The sequence below is a fragment of the Vidua chalybeata genome, chromosome 13, assembly GCF_026979565.1.
Source record: "Vidua chalybeata isolate OUT-0048 chromosome 13, bVidCha1 merged haplotype, whole genome shotgun sequence".
Lineage (NCBI taxonomy): Eukaryota > Metazoa > Chordata > Aves > Passeriformes > Viduidae > Vidua > Vidua chalybeata.
In genome coordinates this window covers 6,651,802-6,674,580 of record NC_071542.1, presented here as the reverse complement: position 1 = coordinate 6,674,580, position 22,779 = coordinate 6,651,802, and the positions used below count along the sequence as shown (strand labels likewise).

The window sequence follows — 22,779 nt, the reverse complement described above, 5'->3', positions numbered from 1 at the left end:
TTGTATTCTAGCACTGGCTTTTTATTTCATTTTCCTTGGTTGGTCCCTTGTCCCATCCCCCCACTGAGATCTGCTTTAGCAGAATCATTTATTTAATTGTGATTTTTTTTTTTTTTTTAATTTTATTGTCTAAATAGAATAGTGAACCCAGAAAGACGGGTATTAAACTTTTAAAAATTAAACAACAAATGTAAAGTAATATGGGAAGGGGATTCTGTCCTCTTACTCCTCCCTCAAGAGACCCCACCTGGAATAGGGCTTCAGGTTTGGGCTCCTCAGCACAAGAAGGACAAGCCTGTTGGAGTGAGTCTGTGGAGGTGAAGGTGCTCAGAGGGCTGGAGCATCTCTGCTCCAAGGACAGGCCAAGAGGGTTAGAATCGTTCAATCTGGCAAAGAGAAGGCTCTGGGGAGTCCTTATAGCACGTTCCAGTGCCTAAAGGAGCTCCAGGAGAGCTGAAGTGGGACCTTTGAGAAGGGCATGTGGTGGTAGGACTGGGGGAATGGGTTTAAACTGGAAGAGAGTAGATATAGATTGGGTTTAACAAAGAAATTCTCCCTGTGAGGGTGGTGAGGCTCTGGCACAACTTGTCCAGAGAAGCTGTGTTTGCCCCTTCCCTGCAAGTGTTCAGGGCCAGGCTGGACATGGCTTGGAGCAGCCTTATCTAGTTGAAGGTGTTAAGGTGTCCCTGTCCATGGCAGGGGCTTGGAACAAGGTGATCTTTGAAGTCCCTTCCAACCCAGACCTTTCTATGTACCTTTTCCAGTTGGTATTACACAGATTTTTTTTTCTTCTTCTTTTTGCCAGTATTAGAAAACAGAATGCTTTTGGCTGCAGAAAATGCAGATTTCTTGTAGGGTATACTTCTAGAATCACTTTATTTAAAAGTTGCATAAACACGTATTCCCATGTTGCTACTGTTTAAACTGATGTAATAATTCTGAAATGCCTGTGTGACAATACTTCTTAAAATAAATTCAAGTCAAAGCTTGCAATTGACCAAATTAAAAGCACCTTATGTTTTCATTGCAGATGCTTCCTTGACCAGACCTCTTCACCATCAAGCTTCTGCATGTCCTCACTCTCATGGAAATCCTCCTCCACAGCCACAACCTCCACCTCAAGTGGATTATGTTATCCCTCATCCAGTGCATCCCTTTCATCCTTCAATCTCCTCTCATGCATCTTCTCATCCTGTTCCACCTCCACCACCAACTCATCCCTTAGCCAATGCAGCTGCTCCAATACCACAGCATCTCCCTGCAACACACCAGCCAATATCCCATCACATCCCTGCTACAGCACCTCCAGCACAGAGGCTACATCCTCATGAAGTGATCCAGAGGATGGAGGTCCAGAGAAGAAGAATGATGCAACACCCAACGTATGTCACAAATGTACTCAGAACAATATCTAAACATATAATTAATTTCCCTCAGGTTTGTAAAATGTTGCATGTGAATCTCAAACTGTTAATTGCATGGTTAGGAACTGTTAGTGTTGAACCATGGTAAGAGGTGTCTTTACAAATGGTCACAGTCACACGTGCATTAGGACTGACCCTGCTCTGTTACATCTCTCAATAGTCTCTCCAGGTAAGGCATGAAGGGGGCATGGAAGATAAGAGGAGCTTGTTTCTCTTGCCCATTACTCTGGATAATAAGCAGGAATTCCTTTTCAATTTCCACAGCCCGGAGAGTACATTGTAAACTCTGGTCAAATGTCTCTTGACAGTATGTTTTGCCTTGATGCAGTTAAGATTCTTTTTTTATAACCAATACTTTAAAATAAAATGAACAAATTATCATAAGGAACCATATACTGGGTTTAATACAGATTAGATACTTACATATCTTTATTATGCCTTTTGCTTTACAAGAGGAGACTGAGAATGTGATCAATGTTGCAATGTAGCTACTAAGACATGCTACTACTGTTGCTTAACTAGAGTGTTGATACTAGTATCAATAGATAGCAGGTCAGTAGTAGCTTCATATTCACAGATTAGCTGAGCTTGTTTTAATTCTGCAGGTAATGTGTTTAAATATCTAAGAGAATTTCATGAATGAGCTCTCTAGTTATTGCTCCTAACTTTGTTATAGAAATTTGACTCATAACAAACTTGAAACTCATTTAGAAGTTAATGCTTAAAGAGGATTCTGCTTTAACTGCAGCTTTTGAGGCAGTTTCCAGGTTAAGTATCTATAGGCAGTAACTGCCCACAAATGGCACGTGACAGAGAAGCCAGTGGCTGTTAGACAGCAAGGTAGCATTTTAGGAAAAAATAATTGTGCTAGCTGTCTTATCAGATCTGGACATTTTCCAGTTTGGGGATTAGGGTTGTGAATATTGGCAATTCTGCAGCTTAGTGAATTTGTATAGAAATATGAACATGTATAGGAAATTGTAGGCAAATCTTGATAGTAAGTTCTTCCTTGACATTCTCTCTGAAGTCACCAGTCTTGGTCAGACAGTGTCGGTTTGCTCAGTGATATTTCTCTTCTTATAGTTTGGTTTGTAACTCTATATAATTGTTCTGCCCTTGGTCTTTTTTTTTTTACCCCTCTAGTTCTCATTCAAATTATGTGCAAAATCAATCTTATATGCACTGTCATGTAGCAAGGTGCTGTGCATCTGTATAACATAAGGGCTTTCTGTTTATTTTTTGTCTAATTACCCACCCATAAAGCTCATAGGATGGACAGCCTAGGAGTTTCACATTTATACATTATTTCTATAAATTAAAGATGTTTCTTTTAGATTAAGACTTAGTTTAGGGAAAATGAGTCTACATGATGAGGTTTCATGAAACTATGGAAATTGTTTTGCTATGTTTGTTTTGTTTTGTTTTTTTAAATTAAATTGTATTATTCTGGATTTTTTCCCCATAGTTACTTGATAAACTGAAAGGAAGTGAGACTACAAGTATGTTCTGCTGATATGTCTGTTCCCATGTTAGTCTGTACCAGTGCAAAAAATGAACAGTTTTCACATAATTTATGCCAGCTTGACAGATTTCTCTGGAGAGGTGTCACTTTACAGTGATTAGAGTAGTTTGCTCTTAAGTTTTTGCCTCTCTAGACGTGTACATTTAGAAAATGTCTAGTCTGCTTTGTCAGGTAGTTTAAGGTGGTACTAAACCTGGAGAACGTATATTGCTTTTGCTATAATCCAAGTTTTTAGGTTGAATCATAAACCATCTTTTTTGCAATGAAAGCAATGGAAAAAATCCTAATCCATTTCTTTCTGTGGTAAAGGAGGTAAAATGGGAAGTGGAAAAGTAACAGAAATCAATCAGCAGGAGTTAAGTGTTTTTTTCAATTCCATAGTTGTTCTGTACCAGCTGGCATGGATAAAAACTGTGTGCCCTGTTTACCTGAGCTATGATGCAAACATGTTTCAAGAATAATGTCCTCTGATTAGAATATTAAGTTTCCCCTAATTACTCTTGCTAGTATAGTTTTATTAGAAGTAATCTGCAGCAGAGCTGTGAATGACACTGAATCTGAGCATGACTGTCATGTGGCCCTCCATTTCCTACCTGCCCTTTGAGGTTAGATTAAACAGTTTCTCAGTCTCTGTAGTCATGACTACCAAGTGAAGGGCAGGTCACTGTAGCTGAAGCTGGTTTGGTTTTGAATATGAAATCTGTGCTTAAATTGATTGATAACTTATATATCTAAAGTAGAAATTAAAATACTCCATGGTGAGTTATTTTAAAGGCATTTGGTCTGTAACATTTTGGTTATGGGGTGTTGGTTTCTTCATCCTAAAAAATATGTGAAATTAACTGTGGCTGTTCTTTGTCATTATAGACGTGCTCATGAGCGGCCTCCTCCGCATCCTCACAGAATGCATCCTAATTATGGTCACGGGCATCACATCCATGTGCCTCAGACTATGTCTTCCCATCCTCGACAAGCTCCGGAGAGATCTGCCTGGTGAGCAGTCAGACACTGTTTGAGCCCTTGGGACTCTGGACAGGAGACCATAATGTGCTGATCACAGTGCTGATAATGCCGGCTGTAGTTTTAAAAGCTGCTGCACGCACCTGTGGTTTAAAGTCTGTAGATGCCGATATGGCTTTGAGATATTATTTGGAGTACTCAATATCTTAAATACATTTCTAATGGTTTTTAAGGTTTTGTAGTACAGACTAGTATATTTTCTCCCCTCTTTGTTTGAACTTATTTACAATTGCATCAGGCCCACTTATGAAGCATGCAATTATGTTCCACAATATATTAATTATTTAAAAAAATACTTTTGGCCATAAGTGAACTGGTGCATGCATGACAACTGCTGTTCCCACAGCATGTGCTGCAGGGAAGACTCCACATGGATAATATTACTGGGCTCAGTAAATGTGGAGTTGTCTAGATTTTTATCCTACTAAATCTTCACAGCTGTTTTACAAATAACTTAGTTATGATAGGAAGATTCTTCAGCAAAGTTTAAATATGGGTAAAAAAAAAAAAACTTCCTTAAACTGTGTTGTAGCTGTACTATGTTGTAGGCTCTCCAAAGCAGTGGGATTGTACCCAGGAGGCAAGCTGTTCCTTTGCTGTAATGCCACTTTCATTCATGTGACAGGGAACTAGGAATTGAAGCTGGTGTGACTGCAGCTACTTACCCTCCAGGGCCCTTGCATCCTCACTTGGCCCACTACCATGCACCTCCTCGACTGCATCACTTGCAAATAGGAGCTCTTCCTCTAATGGTAAGGAGATAGCTTATGGAAAATTATGATAATTTGTCATTTTGATTTTGTTTGTAAGGAAAATGGATGTGTGTACATTGCTGCAAAGTGCTTAACTGAAAATATTTCACTGTCTCTCCATGTGTTACTCCCAGCAAGGGAGCCTGAACAGGCCCATTGTGTAGTAAGAGGGGACAGTATAGGGATATCTACATTTCTAACTTCAGCTCTTGTAAAATGAAATATATTTGAATTAAATTGTCACTTGCATTGCAATGCATTGACCCTCTGCATCTGATTTTCAAAGTTTAGATTGAGTTTTGGAATGTTAAAAGTACCAACTTTCTACCCAATGCCTGAGAATTAGCACTGATTCTTTCTTTTTAAGGTGTGCATACACACAACTAGAATTCCATCTAGAGATTTGATTGTTTTCAAATAATATTTATTATTCATCAACCTTTTATTATTCATCACACAATTCTGTGTGATCAAGTATATAATTTTGTAGCATGAAGTGTTATCTTCAGTAAGTAAGGTCACACCCCGTTACAGATAATTTTTTTTTAATCTGCAGTAGAAAACCAAAACAAACCAGCATATTTTTACTCTTGTTACAGAATATTATTTTTGAAAGAATGCTTATAGGTTAAGTTAAATTTTTTCTTAATTTTGTTTAATGAAAATTCGCAGAGAAATAAATTCAGTTTGAGTATATTTAGTGTTTCTGTGTGGTCAAGCAAGAATGTTTAATCCTCTTAAAGCTAGTTAATCTAATCAAAATTGTGAGTTCATCTGTAAATGTATGCTTAAATTATAATGAAAAAAACCCTGCAAGTTTCATCCTTTCAAAATTCCTCTGTTAGTAGCCTGAATTGACATTTGGGGCCTGAACTGTAGTAACTGTCTCCAGTCTGGTCTTGCATTGCTTGTTCCTCACTCTTTAACTACCAAATATTATGATCCTTAAGTACCTCCCTGATAAATGAGGGTTGGTCATTCATGGGTGCTGCTGACATACTTAGGAGAGACTTTCTAAAGCAGTCTGTAGAATTTGGTATTTTAGTGTAGCCAGTGAGATTTTTAATGCATAGCCTTCTCCTGTGCATCATCTCTTCAAATTAAGTTTTTCTGCATTCTTCAGTTAGTTGTTTGCTTTTTCAAGTGGATGAAAGATGGCTTTACACTCTTGTATTTATTTAATGTGTTGTACTGTAACAGATAACATCAGCTGCTTTAGATTCCCTCCTAATAGTTCAGGGAACCGTAGTTGTGTTAGGAGGCAACAAGTTAAATCTGTGCCTGTTTTTTAGCTCATTTTTTATCAGGGCTAATAAGTAATCTGTGAGATTTACTTCGGTTACCACAGTGAAGTTTCTAGAAATTCAGGAGCTCAGATGATCCTTATATTACATTGTGATGAGAAACTTTTAGCTGTATTTTAATTTTAATTGGGGTATTCCTACAGCTAAAAGGTTATGTGAGCAAATAGTTGGGACCCCATGCTTCTTCATCTTTTTAGCTGTAGAGGAGAAGAAAGCTATGATAGAGAATATTCAGAAATATTTCCTGAGTGTGTGAAAAATATTTTAGGGATGTATGTCCTTCTGCTTGGCAACTGCAGTTTCTAATTGGTAAAAGTGGCAGATGAAATGAGGATCTTTAAGTCTACGGAAATTTGTGCAAGTGTTTGTGTGGGGATATTTGATCCTCATAACAGTAATTAATGAGGGGCTGAGTGAAACTGAAGTTTGTGTTTTGAGGCCTTGTACACAGTGCAGTGACAGCATTTTTGATCATGAGCAGAGTGCTCTAAGCAGCACTTGCTTGAGTGTTTGGGATCTGGTTGAACCTTGCTGTGCTCAGATCGAGCGCTGTGCCTTTGAAGTTGTGTAGAGTCTTTGACTAATTTAAAGTGTGTTCACACACTAGAATAACATGAAGACAGGTTAGAGCTCTGCTAGAAGTTATATATACAACGAGTTCAAAGCATTACAAATGCCTTTTGATGATTCTACCCCTTCTATAGCAATAAAGAAAGCCGCAGGTTTTGTTCTCGTGTGTGAGGGTACAGCGGATCTGTCAGCAAAACTTATTTTGAATAGAGAGCAAGTAGTCAGTGAAGTTTTTCATCAACAAACTTGACTAAATTTTAAACAAATGTGCTGTTTTAGGCAACAGATTATTTGCACCTGCCACCTGTTTTTTTCTTTGTAACTTTAGGAATGGGGTGGAGGAGGAGAGGCTGAACTGTGATTAGAGTCCCTCTGCAAAGTCGTTGATGTTCTTAGGAGTGCTTTCTTCTTCAAATACAGAGGGTGCTAAATAGAGATTTCATGAGTCACATTTTTGATGCAGATATCATAACTGTTCTTTTTTTTGAGAAGGAGCTGTCTTTAAAGTAACTGATCCAGTTGCTCAACTAGGAATTTCATTAGTATTGAATCCACTTTGTGAAATGGCTTGCAGCACAATTGGCAGTGTGCCTTTTTTATGTGGAGTACTGAAACTCTTTCCAGACTGTAAAGGACATAATGGATTATTTGAGCTTTAATGACATTAGTACTCTGTATCAGTTTCTGACTTTAATTAGATGCAGATAACCAAATCTTCATCTACTCAGTGCTGGAATGCAGACTGCAGTTTTAATCCTCAGGGAGACAAAATGATAAAGATGTGCGGGAAGATAATCACTGTTCAGCAGCTTTGACAGTCCAAATAGAGGGTTGGGGAAACAAAATCTCCTGTTCTACTAGTTTGGTTGAAGAAACGTCTACCTGTTTAAGTGTTGTTTCAGGAGGAGTCCTAGATTAAAAGCAATTAGGAAGAGCTTTCTTCATGTGTATGTATCCAAAGGTCAGGCTGCTTCCCTCCTTGATTTCATATAATTACTTTGTGACCATGGCTTAGACTTTGTGTTTGTTACTGTTTTAAGGCCATGTATGTGCTGAGGAAAGAGCTGTTGAATGAAATCTATTTTAGACAAATACCCATTGTGCTAACTGATCATTTTTAGGGAGAATTGAGATCAGTGCATGGCATAACTAATGGAACATTGGAAAAGAAGGATGCAGGACACAAAGGCTTTTTATCTGTTCCTCTGTTCTTCTCTGATACCAGTGTTTGTTGTTAGGTGCCACTTCTATTTCTGTTTACTCTGGGTTCCTTTGGCTGCTCCTTTGGCTGCTCCTTTGGCACTGTTAATGAAAGGCTTTCTGACTTGGGGTTCTAGCACTGTTTGCCACATCAGAGTGGGAAGGATGGCAGTTCCTGTAATTTATTATGGGGTATGGTGTCCCAGACTCTTGACTCCAGCTGCTTCTGTCCTTTTGAATTATGTCCTGTTGAATGTGAATTTCAGGAGTGAGGAGTGGTGTAGTTTGTTAAGTATGGTGTAATAATTATCTCTGGAGTTGATGCAAACCTTGAAAAGACTCCTTAATTTATCTGGGAACCTGCAGCTTCTTGGTCTGAGGGAGATCTTTGGATCATATTTTAAGAAAAGACAACCCCCCCCCCCAAAAAAAAACCCACCCAAAAACAACAACAAAAACCCCAAGCAAACCTAAAGTTTCTTATGGTACCTTAAACTCTTTCAGGTGTTTCACATCTAGCTTTCAATATGCTGTGCCCTCTTTTTCTTCTGTTGGAGAGTCTTACTGCTTTGTTCCTTTACCTGTGGGTTGATTCAGAGTGTTTGAGGCTGTCTTTACACTTAGTTGTGAAAATCCTTGGGGATTTGGAGGTATAAGCCAGTAGGTCCCAGCACATCATGGTAGTTGTGTGCTGGTCAGAATAATATTGCTCAGAGTGTAGTCATACCGGTGTTGCAGCTCTAAGAGATGCAGCTGTTCTGTACCCCAAAAGCCAACAAGTTTCTGTATAATACCTGAGCACTTAAGGCTGTAACTTGATGTAACTACAGTAAGAGTAGTTCAAGAAGAACTTCAGGTTTGAAATAGCCTTGATTAACTCTATTAATCAAATAGAATTGCATTTTTAAGAAAAAGCTTCTAGTTTTTTTCTTAATACAAACATGAATTACTGTTCTTGGTTGGTAGAATAAAAGCTATTGAAGAGCACTCATTTTGGGTTCCTTCACTCAATGATTTTCTATGAAAATTGCAGCTTTTCCCTGTTTGTGTTTGGCTTAAGACATTAAGTGATGAGCTTTACTTCTTTTTGTGTATTGATAGTAGCCAAGCAGTTACTTAACTGAAAAAGGCTCACCCTGGGGATTTGTTCTAATACATATGGAATCATACTTCATGGCACCATGGAGGCTGGGGTAAACAGGATTAGTAGTACCATACAGGGCAGGAATCTCTCCACTGACTAGCAACTGAAAAGCAGAAAGGTACTGCAAAGACAGAGGGTATTTGAAGGAGAGAGTAGCAAGAAAGAAAGCCTTCCCTGCAGGTCAGATATTTCAAACTGTTGAGAATGTTTGTGTTGTAAATGGTTCAGACTTAGCCTTGAATTACTGTAGTTGCTGCGGATTTTTGTGGTCGTGGAAAGTATCAATAGAAAGTGCAAAACAAGAAACAAATGATACTTCTTCAGTTCCTGGCAGACTTGTGCTGGAATTTGCAGGTCCAAAATATATTGCTTTAAAGTATATATTTTAATTTGACTGTATCCAAAAGAATATATACAAACATTTAGTGCAGACTGGCATTGCCTTTAAGCTCTTATGTTCTTCATTAACGCAGGTTCTAATAGGTTTCTTAGTCTCCAGTAGCAGCATTTGTTCCATGTAGAAGACCTATCCAATTGCATGTCACTGCAGTTGGTAAACTGACTGCTGAGGCAATTGGAACTGTAATTATGGAATTACAGCAATACATCTGTGACTTCGCAGCTCTTGTAATGATGCAGTATCTGCACTATCAGATGCATTGTTTTCCAAAACACTGATTTCAAATCCCGGTCAGTAAAAAACCAAGCATTGAATATCACTTCTGAGACTTAGGTTAGTTTTTGTCAGGAGCTCCCTTCCTCTGAGTGGTGGCCATTGATTGCCAATGATTTTCTATGAAAATCATATTTAACATATTGCCTATGTTAAAATAGGCAATAAAATTTCCCAAATGATGCCACAGGTCTATGCCTACTGAAAACCTGGCACAATAAGTATGTTCATAGTGTGAATGAATGACCTAGTTCTTTAAATGCGTTTTCTGTAGTTAGAAGCTGAAGTAGAACTATACACTTAAATGCAGAATGAATAATATCAGTGATTATCTGAGATGGATTTCTTACAAATCAGTGTATTTTTAATCTGCTCCCCCAAAATTCCTTAGTTACAGCCACAGTTTATATTGTCAAACAGTAAGACCTATGATACCAACAGATACTGCTTACATGGAGTGTTTCAATATACACATGAATATGCATCTTCCGTTTCTATTACTCTGGTTTGTTAAATTTTAAGACCAGTATTGTGACTGTATTTGTGGCAGATGTTGGCACTACATTGTCATTTAACAAGCACCATGTAAACTGCTTTAAAGTAATCAGATTCTGCCTTTCTTTTCTGGAAAAAAATTATTTAGGGCAGAAGAATCTTGCCTATCCCTGTCAGCTTTTAGTTACAAGATTGGATTTGAAAACTGTAGAAAGGCAGCCTTTTGGTCTCTTGTTTGATGTGGGTAGCTTTGTCTAGGTCTGTGCTTTTCCATGATGCATTCATTGAGTTTTACACCTTTATGTGTGTTAAACTTGAAAGTGTCTGATGTAAAGAAGAAGAGCAACATGCAAATATGTGACTTCATGAATAGTATCTGGGGTATCTGTTTTGTGGGCAGCCTCATGAGGTGAATGTTGAGCTGTTATATACAGCAGCAGAGACATTATCAGCTGATAGCACAGAAAGGAAGATGGTACTCAAATATTTCCAAGTGAATTGCTGCTTACAGTCTTCCTGTCAGTGTGCTGTGGGATTAAGTAAACCAGATCTGCTGATCATTTTGGGTTTTTTTCACCTGTTCATTAAAGATTGCTATTGGAATGTTCCTGACAAAAAGTCAATCCCATTATTCACTCATTTTGCAGGGGTAAAATAGGAATGCAGCAGCCCTGCAGTGGAGGTGGTCCCTGCTATATTAACTATCCTTCAGCTCTGCTCTGTGAAAAGTGCTGGTGCTTGAAGGCCCTGTGGGATATAGCACTGGACATTGGTCTTTTGTTCACTGCTTATATCTCTCACTGTGCAAGGAGGTTTAGTGGATGCTTGAATGTAGAGTGTATGTAGTGTTAACTGTGACTTTAGATGTGAGTTTTGAGTGTTAGTTTTTATAGGCCTCTAAATTTCAAGTGTGTTTGAAGATGTTCAGCTCTTTTGAGTCAGATAAGAGTATCTGCTGCATTTTCCAGACTGAGTTTTTTAGCCTTGTTTCTTCTGTGGTACCAAAAGCTTATATTTGAGAATTTGTAGCGCGTCCTTTTCATAACTTCATGTGTAGCTGTTAGGTGTTCTGTTTACAAAAACAGGTAGCTATTTATGGTGGTTTATATAAAATAGGTTGAGATTTTGAGACTTGGGAATTGTAATGTGGATGTGGAGAGATTACAGGAGAGGATCTAGTCTCACTTCTGTTTTGCTTCTGGTTTTGTTTAGATGTGTCAGAGTGGTGTTTGTGTTGTGCTGTCAGTTGGAATTGTATGCTCAGGCTGAGGAGTGTAAAAAGTGATTCAATGAAAGCAAAAGGCACTTGAATTTTTTAAAGTGAACAGTAAAATACTGAAACTGTTCTGAATAGGTTTAACTTAACGTCTGCTGTTTGACTAGGTACCAGACATGGCGGGCTACCCTCACATCCGTTACATTTCATCGGGATTGGATGGAACATCATTCAGAGGCCCTTTCAGGGGCAATTTTGAGGTTTGTAATAGAATAAAAGTAGATATATGTCAAAATGTGTCATGAGGGAATATGGGGAGGGTGTATGATAGAGCTAGTTCTATATATAGATAGAAAAGAATCCTAAAGAAAATACTCTACTTACAGAATGCCCTTACCATTGTTGAGTGGGACAAAAGCATATTGAAAAGTTGGTCAGGAAAAGGTGCCCTGGACAATGCAGGTTAGGTGGCAATGACCTGACAGTACATCTTGCTCTGCCCACCAGCCATCGGTGGGACTGAGTAGTCCCAGGACGTTCTGGGAGAAGGCAGGGCTGTCTCTGAGTAACTGTGCCAGGATCCTCCAAGTGAGACTGAAACTTGGCCACGCTAACAGTGCTGTCCTGTTGTATAGTGCAGGAATTGAAATGGAGTGAAGGAAAAAAGCCAGGAGAGCATAACAGGTATCAGATGCAGAGAGTTAATGACCTAGTCCACTGAAAACCTCTACAGTGACATCTCATGGTTCTAAAAAAACTCATTGCTGGAGAAAAATAAATTAGTCATTGTATTTCAACTTAAGCAACTTTTTTTTTCCTCTTCAAAGGCTTAATGACTGTTAGAAAGCAAATATTTACATAGCATGTTTTAATTGCTTTTTCCTCATTAGACACAGAAGTATGTGTGAACATACTGATAGCCATTCCTAGCTGATAAAGACTCTCATTTTTTTGTAGTAAAATAGCATTTCCCTAGAACTTAAAATACCAGACCGTGTTGTGTGGGTTTTTCTACAGAAACCCATCACTTTTCCCACACAACATATTCTTTTTGGCTTTGGCTATATTTAATTAAGTCGGGAAATAAGAGTTTGTCATTCTAAGAATGAAAATGGGTTAGAATAAAACTAATACTTCCTCAATATAGTTGAAATAATAGTTTTTAAACTGCTTATTCCTTCATGATTTTTAGGAGCTGATTCACTTGGAGGAACGACTAGGCAATGTTAATCGTGGAGCAACACAGGGAACTATAGAAAGATGCACATATCCACATAAATACAAAAAGGTGAGGATTTCTCAAACTGTGGCCTGTCTGTAATGTTTCTTTGAATGTGTAATAATGTTAACGGTTACTTTAAGTCTGCAGAAATGTCAGCTTCAAAGAGGGCATGTTTTCTGTATCTTGAAATTTCAAGGATTGTAAACAAAGCTTACAGTGCCACTTGTTTCACAAGGAAAATTTAAAATTAGTTTTTTAGGTAAAGAGCTACTGTGATGTGATAAACAGGAGTGGTTTGATGTGATTAACTTGTCCAGTAGTTATGAGTAGCCTTGTGAGTAGTGAAATAACTGCTGGTAATAGCAAATAACAGACTTCAGTGATAGCTCACAAACTAAAGCCTCATGTTTGCAGTAAACAGTGCTTCACAGTGCTTACCTGCTTGGTATATCTCAATTTAAACTTTACTTTGAGCACATGGGGAAGACTGGAACACCAGGAATTTTTGAAGTGGGGTACAGAGTCTTCATAAATGAGGGTGTCTCTCAGTTGGAGTTCAGCCTATGATAAGATACAATCCCATCCACGTGACACTGTTCTTTCACACTTGATAAATAGTGACAAGACACTAGGTTGAAAGGATTTTTTTTGCCTCTATATTAATGAAATTAAGACATTTAAACATAGACAATATATAAAAGGACTGCCTGCAGCACCATGAAATTAATATTCCAGTAGATTTTTGTAATTAACAGTAGTTAAATTTGAAATGTCCTGGGTTTTGCTCTAAGTGCTGGTTTTTGCTTCATTTTGGTTCAAATACATTTTAATAAATATTACATTGTTTTCAAAGAAATATGTGTTGAATATGTATCAAAAACAGATTTTACTCAGTTTGTCAATAATGTCATCTCTACTAACAAGGTAACAACTGATTGGTTCTCACAGAGGAAACTGCACTGCAAACAAGATGGGGAGGAAGGAACAGAAGAAGACACAGAGGAAAAGTGCACCATCTGTTTGTCTATATTGGAGGAAGGTGAAGATGTCAGGTAAATAACACTGAATATCAGAATATAATGTGGATGTTCTGACTTTGGCCTCATACTTGAATCTGGTGCACTGCTTTGCAGTAGTGCTTAGATTAACAGTTACAGTTAACTACTGTCACTGAACTAATGCAATCAAACAAGTTGCAGTTGAAAATTCACATTGTTCAGTCTGTATTGTCATTAGGTAGAGTGTGGGTTATTCTATCACAGTCTTCCATAGTTTGTCTGCCTGTTATAGCATGAGCCCAAGCTGATGTCCTGAATTAATCAGGACTGTCAGTGGTTCTGGAGTAATGCTACTTAAACTCCAGCAGGTTTAAATCAGTCTAAATACAGCAGAAGCCAGTTGATGCTTGACTTCATTGCCCATATCCATTTCTTTTTGGAACTGGACAGAATGCATGTGCAACTGGAAAGTTATGAAACCTGTGGGAAAACAGAAAGAACAGACCTCGGCAGCAAAGCCCACATTGTGTTTTTTCCATGGGGTTTGCTGATATGGAAATGCTTTATTAACACTAATGTTTTTGTGTTCTGATGACAGGCGCCTTCCGTGTATGCACCTTTTCCACCAAGTGTGTGTAGATCAGTGGTTGATTACTAACAAGAAGTGCCCCATTTGCAGAGTGGACATTGAGGCTCAGCTGCCTAGTGAAAGTTGACACTGCTTTCCAGAACTCTTGTCCTCCCTCTTACTCCCTCTCATCCTTCCTGGTACTGCAGTCAACCAAAGATGGCATGACTTACCTGCGCAGATTTGGAAGCATTGAACCCAGAGTGCTGGCTCTGCTATATGGTACAACTAATGCTAGACCTACAGTTTATGTAGAAGACAGTTGAGTTTCAGTGTATTTATAAATTTGTTTTGTTTTGTTTTACATTTTTTTCCTTTAAATTCATTACTGTATTTTTGCATGGTTCCTTGTATTGCATTTGTTTGCACATATTATGGGCTTTGTGACCCCAAACTTGCAGGCAAGATTAGCTGCTTTAGTAAGTAGAATTGTGTGGTCTCTTTTTTGGTTTGTTTTATGTAGTATCAAGCTTTGAAAGTATGATTTCACTCATTACTAACCTTGAATTCCTTAATTTAATCGATCATATATATTTTAGTTTAAATGTATAAAGATCATCTAGAAAAGGATAATATTATGTATTGAGACATTCCTTAATTAGGAAAAAATGGCTGCTGTATATTTACAAGATCAGTTATGAGTCAAATAACATCCTTAATACTGGGAACAGAATATGAATTATATTCAGTTTGACTGATGCATATAGCATACTCATCACCAGAGTTTTTGTCTGATCAGGTTTTTGTGTTTGTTTTAAAAATTTCAGCACAATGCAGATATATTTGAATGTCAATATTAAACATTTAGACTGCTGTTCAGATTGTATTTATCATTTTCTTCTATGTCTAGAAATTTGAATCCCTAACTTAAATATATGCTGCTGTGAAACAGCTCTTAGTGAACACTAAATGTTGATTTCAGTTAGCTGGATTGTAGATACTTGCAGACTGAAAGAATTATTAGGGACATGGAAAAAGAGCTTAGAATCTGTTTGGTCTTCTGCTAACTTAAGTTGAAGTATCTGCGCACATTGAGGGTTGGTTTTTTTTTTGGGGGGGTTTTTTTTGTTTTCTTTTTGTTTGTTTTGGTTTTTTCTATGTTTTTGTTTATTTGTTTGGGTTTGTGTTTTTTTTTTTTTTTAATATAAAACCATTCAATAAGGACTTAAAGCTGCAGGGTTTTTGTTTGGGTTTATATAAGTGAATTCATAGAATTTCTAAGGATTCCAGGCTTGTCTTGGGATTTTTATTAGATTTAAAGTTAATAAAGTTAGCTAAATCCACTTGTCTCTTGTTTTTATTTTTCATTAGTAAGTTGAAAGCCTGTAAATTCCTGTAGAAACTGAGACACAAATTATGTGGTTCCCTAGTTTTTGCCTTGATCATAGATTCCCTCTTTATAAATTACCAACAGTCCATCACTGATTGAAATATTTTCTATAGTTAAGATTTGCTGCATAATATAGTATATAGAATTAAGTTATGATGTACTAACATTTTGCCTTTGAAGGAGGTTTTAATCCATATCAGGATTCAAGTTGCTCATCAACATTCTTTCACGTCTAATAGATTATAGTTTATTTAAATGTGCTCAACGTTGCAAAATGCAAGTGTGTGAAAACATTGAGACAGTATTACTGTCACTTTGGAAAAGATGTTCCTTGGGGATCATATACGAACATGTCAATTAGCTTGCATTAAGCCACCTGCTTTGTAAGTGGATTGAATAATAAATACCTTCAGTTTCTCGTCTTTGTCTTTGATGATCAGATTACATGTAAAATGGTTTACAGTAAACCTAGAAGATAAACTCTTATGTTTACACTAAAAAATCCATTTATGAATATTACCTTCTCGAATTTGATGCCTGTTTCTGTATGGTTAAAGCTGCTTCCCTTTTATTTTATTTTTTTTTACCTGTTAGTAGTAGCATTTGCGAGTACAGTGTCTATTGCTGGCAACAAACTTCACACCTGTGGCACTGCGGCTTTAAACAGAGAGAAATTTTATTCCAGCATGTGTGATAAATGGACCTTTTCAAGCTTAATTGCATTGCTGAAAACTGAACTTAAAACCACTTTGCGCTTGTATGATGGGGGATGTGGGAGAGAGGCAACATGACTGGACTGCTTCAAAACCTGACTTGGGTTTATGCTAAAGCTTCTTGAACATTCTGGCTGTAGGAAACTGAAAGTGACTGCAAAGTTGAAGCTACATTAATCTGTTCATTGCTAAGAATGAATAAAAGTAACTGGAAGGACTGAACAGACTTTGTGTTTTCCAGTGACTATTGAAAAGAAGTTAATTGACCACTAATGCTTGAAGACTGATGATACTCATTTTTAAAAGTCTCCAAGAAGGTACTTGAGAGCTATGGGAAATAAAGCCCCAGGGCCTCTGAAGTAACTGAGACCCTGGGCACGTGATAGAATCTATTTTGGCTTCCTTACAGGACAGAGAAGCACAGGTTTGGGGGGCAATTTTTTTTTCTTTTTAAGGAAATATTTTATGGGTCTAATTTGAGTGCCTGGTACTAGAGGTATTTTAGTGATCCATGAATTGATTTGTTATATAATAGCTACTGATACTGTCTTGCTTTTAAATGTATGCATACCATTGTAATGTGATGCTGAACACTTAGGTATTTGTCAGGAATCACAGTGTTCTGATCTTAATGCTATTGCAGGGGCTAAAAGCTGCAGCTTACTTCTGTTCCAGAAGGTTGTGACTTAACCATAGTTTAAGGGAAGGAAAAGGAATAGGCTTTTCATTTTGAAAATTTCCACCACTTACTGTGCTTTATATGCTTAGATGCATTGCCTTAAGTTTTCTGCAGCATCTTTAAAGTATAAGATTCTCAACAGTATGCATCAAATTACTTTTCATATAAAATTCCATTGTCAAAAGAAATCCTTTTGTATGCAATAAATAAAATGTTAGACTGGTATCATTCAAAATCTGTTTCTTTTGCAATTTTTTCCCCTTCCCTTGTCTTGTTCTTGAAGTCTTGATCTGTAAACATTTTCGTTTATACGTATTACTGCAGGTACTGCCTAAGAAAAATCTCTTAGTGAAGGATCAGCATTTAGCTGAAGTTAATTATCCTGCTAAGTGGGAGTTATCTGGAGCCTTGGAATTCTGTGCTAATTGTAAGAGGCTGGAGAAGAATTGCGAGTCAACTTTCCTGTCGGTTTAGACAACTACGGTAGCGTTGAAGTGCCTGAATCTCGGGACTCGTTATTAAATCTCCTGCTGCCTCTTCGGCTGCCTCCCCGCAGCTGGGAGCGGCCGAGGCGGGGGCGGTTCCCGGGCGCTCCGGGGTTAAACTCTCCCGCTCCGGGGCTCGGGCTCGGGCCCGCCCTCAGGGAGCCGCTGCGCCGCCCGCCGCCGCCGGAAGCGGCTACGGCCGTTTCCTGCTGGGGCGGGGCCTGTGCAGACTGACCAATCGGACGCGTGCATCGTACGAAGTTGTCCAATAGTAGAGCAGGACAGGGTTTAAAGGGAGCCGCGGCAGCGTGAGGCAGCGGCCGCCGGTTTGGCTGGAGAGAGGAGCGGTTCTGTGCGGAGCGGCGGCAGCGGCCCCCCCTCGTGTCCGTGCCCATGGCGCTGCCGGTGACGCGCCGTGCCCCTGTGAGTACCGCCACGGGCGGCAGGCGGGCCGGGGGAGCGACAGAGGAGCAGCCGGGGCGGCGAGGGCGAGAGAGGGGCTGCCGGCGGCCAAGGGGCCCCTCCGCTCTTTGCCCTCAGGCGGCGCGGGGACCGCGGGCTGGCCGGGTGGGGGTGGGGGCGGCTCTCGGCTCTCAGACCGGCCGGGGCCACCCCGCACTTCGGCGGGTGGGGCGGCGGCCGGGCCGAGCTGTGGCCCGGCGGTGGGAGGGGGCCCCGTTCTGTGCAGCGCGGGCGCTGCTCCCGCCTCGGCCTGGCCTTGGGCCCGCGCCTCCCCCGCGGAACAGGGGGGGATGTGGGAGTGGGAAAACTGAAGCTGCCTTAGGGGGAGTGAAGGCAGGGACTGCAGGAGCCTCTCTTCTGTAGTGATTGTCCAATGGTTTAAACTGAACTCCACGAAAAAACTGAAGCCTGGTGGTTTAATTGCTGTGCATAACAAAGAATATTCGTTTTTGCGCGTGTAGCACAGCTTTTGAATTCATATGGCATATATGTTACAAGGAATTTGCTTTATGCATCCTCTGGAGGGCGCTGCTAGAGTTACAAAGTGTAAGTATGATGGAGTTAAACAGCAGGGAGCACTCTGACCTTAAAAAGTCTGCCATAGGGTGCATTGCCTACTTTTACTACACCGCTGGGAAGTACAGTGCTCTGAACCTAGAGAGGCGACTTCTCCCTCTGAATATATGTGACAGACTAGGAAGTAAAAGCTACTTGAGTAATGCATAGTAGGTACAGTGGTGGTAAGTCTATAATGGAGTCAGGCATTGGAAAGTTGTTGGCCTCTGACTCTTAAACTTTTGCAATTTTATAATTTTAGATCACTAGAGGGATGGAGAATGCTGTGTCCGACCTTAGAAGTAAAGCGAAAACTCATGTGACTGGCAAAAGGGCTGCTTTAGAAGAAATAGGAAATAAAGTTGCAACAAGAGGAACACACCTATCTAAGGTAAAGAAACATTTGAAATCTCTATATAGGGAGAAGTTGGATTGCTGCTCTGTACTAATAATAATTGTTTTCACTATAGAAAACAGAATGCCCCAAAGCATCCATAAAGCCTGTGAAAGGACCTAGCAAGATGACAAATGGAATTGTACTGCCTAAAGCTCCAGCTGCTGTAAATCAAGCAAACAAAGAAACCGATGTTCCAAAGGTAGGAACTGAACATACCGTTCTGATTTTTAATTTGATTTGCAACTTTGAGCTCTACCTTCACAATAGTTTATCTGGGCTGTATCTCATTCCCCTGCTGAAGAAACAAAGTCTCTGTACTGAGGTTTTGGTTTAATGCATGTTGTACTTAAAGGCTGATGTTCAAGTGGCAGAATGAGCTGTTGAAGTACTGGATGAAGTTTCTGCTCTAGCTGGCAATTACTAGAAGATCTATGTATATGGTATGTCAGTGAAAACTTGCTGCAGTGGAGCCCAAGCTTCCATCTAAAGAAGCTGCATTAGTGACGGGTGAAACATGGAAACAAAGGAACAGTGAAGCAGTAGATCTGTAAGAGGTGTTAACAGATATGATCTATTCCTTAGGTTCTGTCTCCTGTCCCTATGGATGTATCAATGCAAGAGGAGGATTTGTGCCAAGCCTTCTCTGATGTGTTGCTCAATAACGTAGAAGACATCGATGCAGAGGACTGGGAGAACCCCCAGCTGTGTAGCGACTACGTAAAAGACATCTACCTGTACCTGAGGGAGCTCGAGGTAGGATGCCCCACGGCTGCCCTGGTGTGTCAGGGGGGTTGCCTGGCTGCTCACCCCGCTCTCCCCACAGCTGCAGCAGTCGGTCCGCCCGCACTACCTGGACGGGAGGACGATCAACGGGCGCATGCGCGCCATTCTGGTGGACTGGCTCGTCCAGGTGCACTCGAGATTCCGCCTCCTGCAGGAGACGCTCTACATGTGTGTGGCCATCATGGATCGCTTCTTACAGGTGAGATCTCCTTCAAGTCATGCTCAGTAATTACTCAGTTACTATGTTTGTAAAGGAGTTCAGGATTTAACTTTTCTTTAGAAATCTAACAATCGACAAAATCTGCTCTGTGTGTAAGAGCTGTTACAGTGCAGCATCTTAACTTGGAGGCTGCTGCCTTCTTTGAGCCTGTTACTATACAGACACCTTTGACTAAAGTGAAAACCTCATTTGTAGGAATTAACATTGTCATGCTGATATTCTAAACTGATAAATATGAATCTGTTTATCTAGAGTTTGACACTTCAGGGCCTGCATTTCAAATGTCTCTGTTGCAGAGTCATCCAGTACCTCGCAAGAAGCTTCAGCTGGTGGGCGTAACAGCGCTGCTTGTAGCTTCAAAATACGAAGAGATATTGTCTCCTGATGTAGCAGACTTTGTTTACATTACCGACAATGCCTACACTAGTAATGAAATTAGAGAAATGGAAATGATTATTCTTAAAGAATTAGACTTTGACCTGGGGCGACCTCTTCCAATTCACTTCTTAAGAAGAGCATCAAAAGCTGGGGAGGTGGGTACTTGTCTTCATTGTCTAGCACTTTCCTGTATTGGTAAAGCCTATAAGGATTACTTCTAGTGTCTTTATCATGTGACCTACCTCCTCCAGCTTAAATGCTGGATGAAGCAATGTTCAGCTCTGAAACTCCACCGTGTGGTGTAACACGACAATGTCACTGTGGCAGCCAGTAGTATTTCACATTTCTATTTACTGATGCTTGTGTTCAGCTTTAGTGGCAGTTATTTTACTGTTAAACTAGGAACCCTTGCTTTTAATCTTTTTAATCCTGTTGATCAGGATGCTTCTTAGTAAAACACTAGTAGTGTTGCAGTTCTTTGTACCTTCTGGTTGTAAATATTGTGTTATTTAAGAATCCAAAGATAAGCTTTCTCTTTGACCAAACCCTTTCTTTCTCCACCTCATTAATTATATTCAAGTGACTATCTTCTCTTGAGGTGGGCTTCAATTACCTCATCAGACCACTGCGTAACTCAAATGAGTTTCTCCTAAGTCATTTTACACCTCCCCTCCTGTAGTTGGCATTACAGAGGGAGCATTTAGTGTCCCTCACTGGGCACAGTAGTACCTGATACTGCAATTTTCTGTTAAAATCCCTCACTTGACTTTTGTGTCTGAATTCCAAATGGCTGCTGGTCTTGATTTTGAGAGGAATGTCTGTTAGAAAGGATAGTCCCTAAACTGTAGTAAAGATTTTACTATTTTTGTTTTGTTCTTGAACACAATAAGCAATTCTGAGTGATAATGCTAAAGTGAAGTGAAACTGTGGATTAACAAGCTCTCAACCTGCTAGGCTGATGCTAAGCAACACACTCTAGCAAAATACCTGATGGAGCTGACACTGATAGACTATGACATGGTTCACCACCCGCCTTCAGAGATCGCAGCTGCTGCACTGTGCCTGTCTCAGAAGATTCTGGGACATAACAAATGGGTGAGCATTTCAATCAAAGTTGTTGTTCTTCACTCAATAGAACTGAACCAATAAAAAAGTACTTTAAAAATTGTGCTTAGTTGGTGCTGGTGCTGGAATGCTGGTTGGACAGCCTGATACATAGTGGCAAGTAAAAGAAAGGACTGTACCAGTAAAAACTCACAATTCTTTTCTGTGTGGATACTGAGTTACAAAAGGATTTTTCTCGTTAAAGCACTGAGTTATTGAAGGCTGCACTGTAAGTAAAAGTAGATTTTCATCATTCCTGCAGTACATGTAGCATAATGAAGTTGTGGACCATGAGTAGTGAGTTGGTTGCTTTTTTATCCTCTGTTCAGTCTAGAAGCGTGGTCTTTGAAATTGATGTGTCCAGACTTCTGCACATCAGGTTACTCTGGATCTGTCATTTAAACTGACAGCTACAGTTTCCAGCACTTGAAACTTAGCTGTGAAGCTTGGGTTCTTCGTTGCCTGAAGTGATTGTGCCTCAAGCAGCAATTTCCCCTTCACAAATCTCAAGTTTGTTACCATTCTGCTGCAGGGTACAAAACAGCAGTACTACACTGGCTATGCCGAAGACAGTCTTGTGATGACCATGAAACATATGGCCAAGAATGTAATCAAAGTAAATGAGAAGTTAACAAAATACACTGTAAGTATAACTACTTTAATCCTTTCTCTAATGTTTTAAAAATAGGTTTGCTGCATGTTGTAGCTCCTTAGGTAAATACTCTGTATGTTGTCTTAAAGCATAAGCTGTTCTGACAAGCCTATAAGAGACTGTTGTATTAATGATAACAGCAAAACATTTTAGACAAATTGTGCTCTTCTTACTTTGCAAACTGGTTCAGTGCCAGCCTTGCATGTTTGCTCGTTTTTCAAGCAGGCAGGCAAACTGACCCAAAATTACCTGCCTGAGCATCAACAGTGTATGCATTAAACTTTTCTCTCTCTGTTCTCTACTCTGCAGGCTATCAAGAACAAGTATGCAAGCAGCAAACTACTGACCATCAGCACCATCCCTCAGCTGAACAGTGAGATCATCAAGGATCTGGGTGCATCACTCCTGTGAAGCCCTAAGCAGCCAGGGCCTGATGGGGTGTGCACTTTGTCTACAGCTTTTGTACATAGCATTCCAGCCTCCCACAGACAGTTCCGACTCACACAGAAGGTGACATTTTAAATTTGCTTTGTAATACAGCTTTCTCTCTAAAAATAAAACTCCTTTCTTTTAAATATTGAGAGTGTGACTCTTTAAGGTACAACCTACACATTTGCAATCTAATGTCCAAGTGGGACATTTGACTAAGTAGGTGATTGCTATAACTTGCAGTTAAATGGGCTTGATTATTCTCTGTGGTTGTTTCCAGAGAGAATCTCCAAGCTTTATATATTGCATTATATTTATTATTTCACTCTGAAAATAAAGAGGAGGCAGACAGGATTTTTTTTTTTGTTGTACCTTAAAGAACACTAAATATGTACTTTATTTCAGTACCTTGTTTCAAGAAAGT

The 22,779-nt window shown here is 39.5% G+C and overlaps 2 protein-coding genes across 7 annotated transcripts in view; both read left to right on the top strand.

Annotated features, from left to right (window-relative positions):
- RNF111 (ring finger protein 111) overlaps positions 1 to 17,125 on the top strand; it is a 44,753-nt gene extending 27,628 nt beyond the window's left edge. For 3 of the 6 annotated variants that reach the window (XM_053954605.1, XM_053954601.1, XM_053954600.1), the window contains exons 8-14: positions 1,031 to 1,382; positions 3,814 to 3,939; positions 4,592 to 4,718; positions 11,488 to 11,580; positions 12,513 to 12,608; positions 13,467 to 13,594; positions 14,139 to 17,125. In XM_053954605.1, the coding sequence (XP_053810580.1) occupies positions 1,031 to 1,382; positions 3,814 to 3,939; positions 4,592 to 4,718; positions 11,488 to 11,580; positions 12,513 to 12,608; positions 13,467 to 13,594; positions 14,139 to 14,256 (1,040 nt within the window). In that variant the 3' untranslated portion in view covers positions 14,257 to 17,125. The remainder of the gene's footprint in view (positions 1 to 1,030; positions 1,383 to 3,813; positions 3,940 to 4,591; positions 4,719 to 11,487; positions 11,581 to 12,512; positions 12,609 to 13,466; positions 13,595 to 14,138) is intronic. The other 3 variants (XM_053954603.1, XM_053954602.1, XM_053954604.1) reach the window with 2 other exon arrangements.
- Positions 17,126 to 17,684: 559 nt separating this feature from the next.
- Positions 17,685 to 22,501, top strand: CCNB2 (cyclin B2). The gene is made up of 9 exons (XM_053954606.1): positions 17,685 to 17,798; positions 18,655 to 18,783; positions 18,863 to 18,988; positions 19,372 to 19,542; positions 19,613 to 19,771; positions 20,089 to 20,325; positions 21,125 to 21,265; positions 21,807 to 21,917; positions 22,236 to 22,501. Exons 1-9 carry the CDS (start codon positions 17,769 to 17,771, stop codon positions 22,335 to 22,337), a joined length of 1,206 nt encoding a protein of 401 aa, XP_053810581.1. The 5' UTR covers positions 17,685 to 17,768; the 3' UTR covers positions 22,338 to 22,501.
- The last annotated feature ends 278 nt before the right edge of the window (positions 22,502 to 22,779 follow it).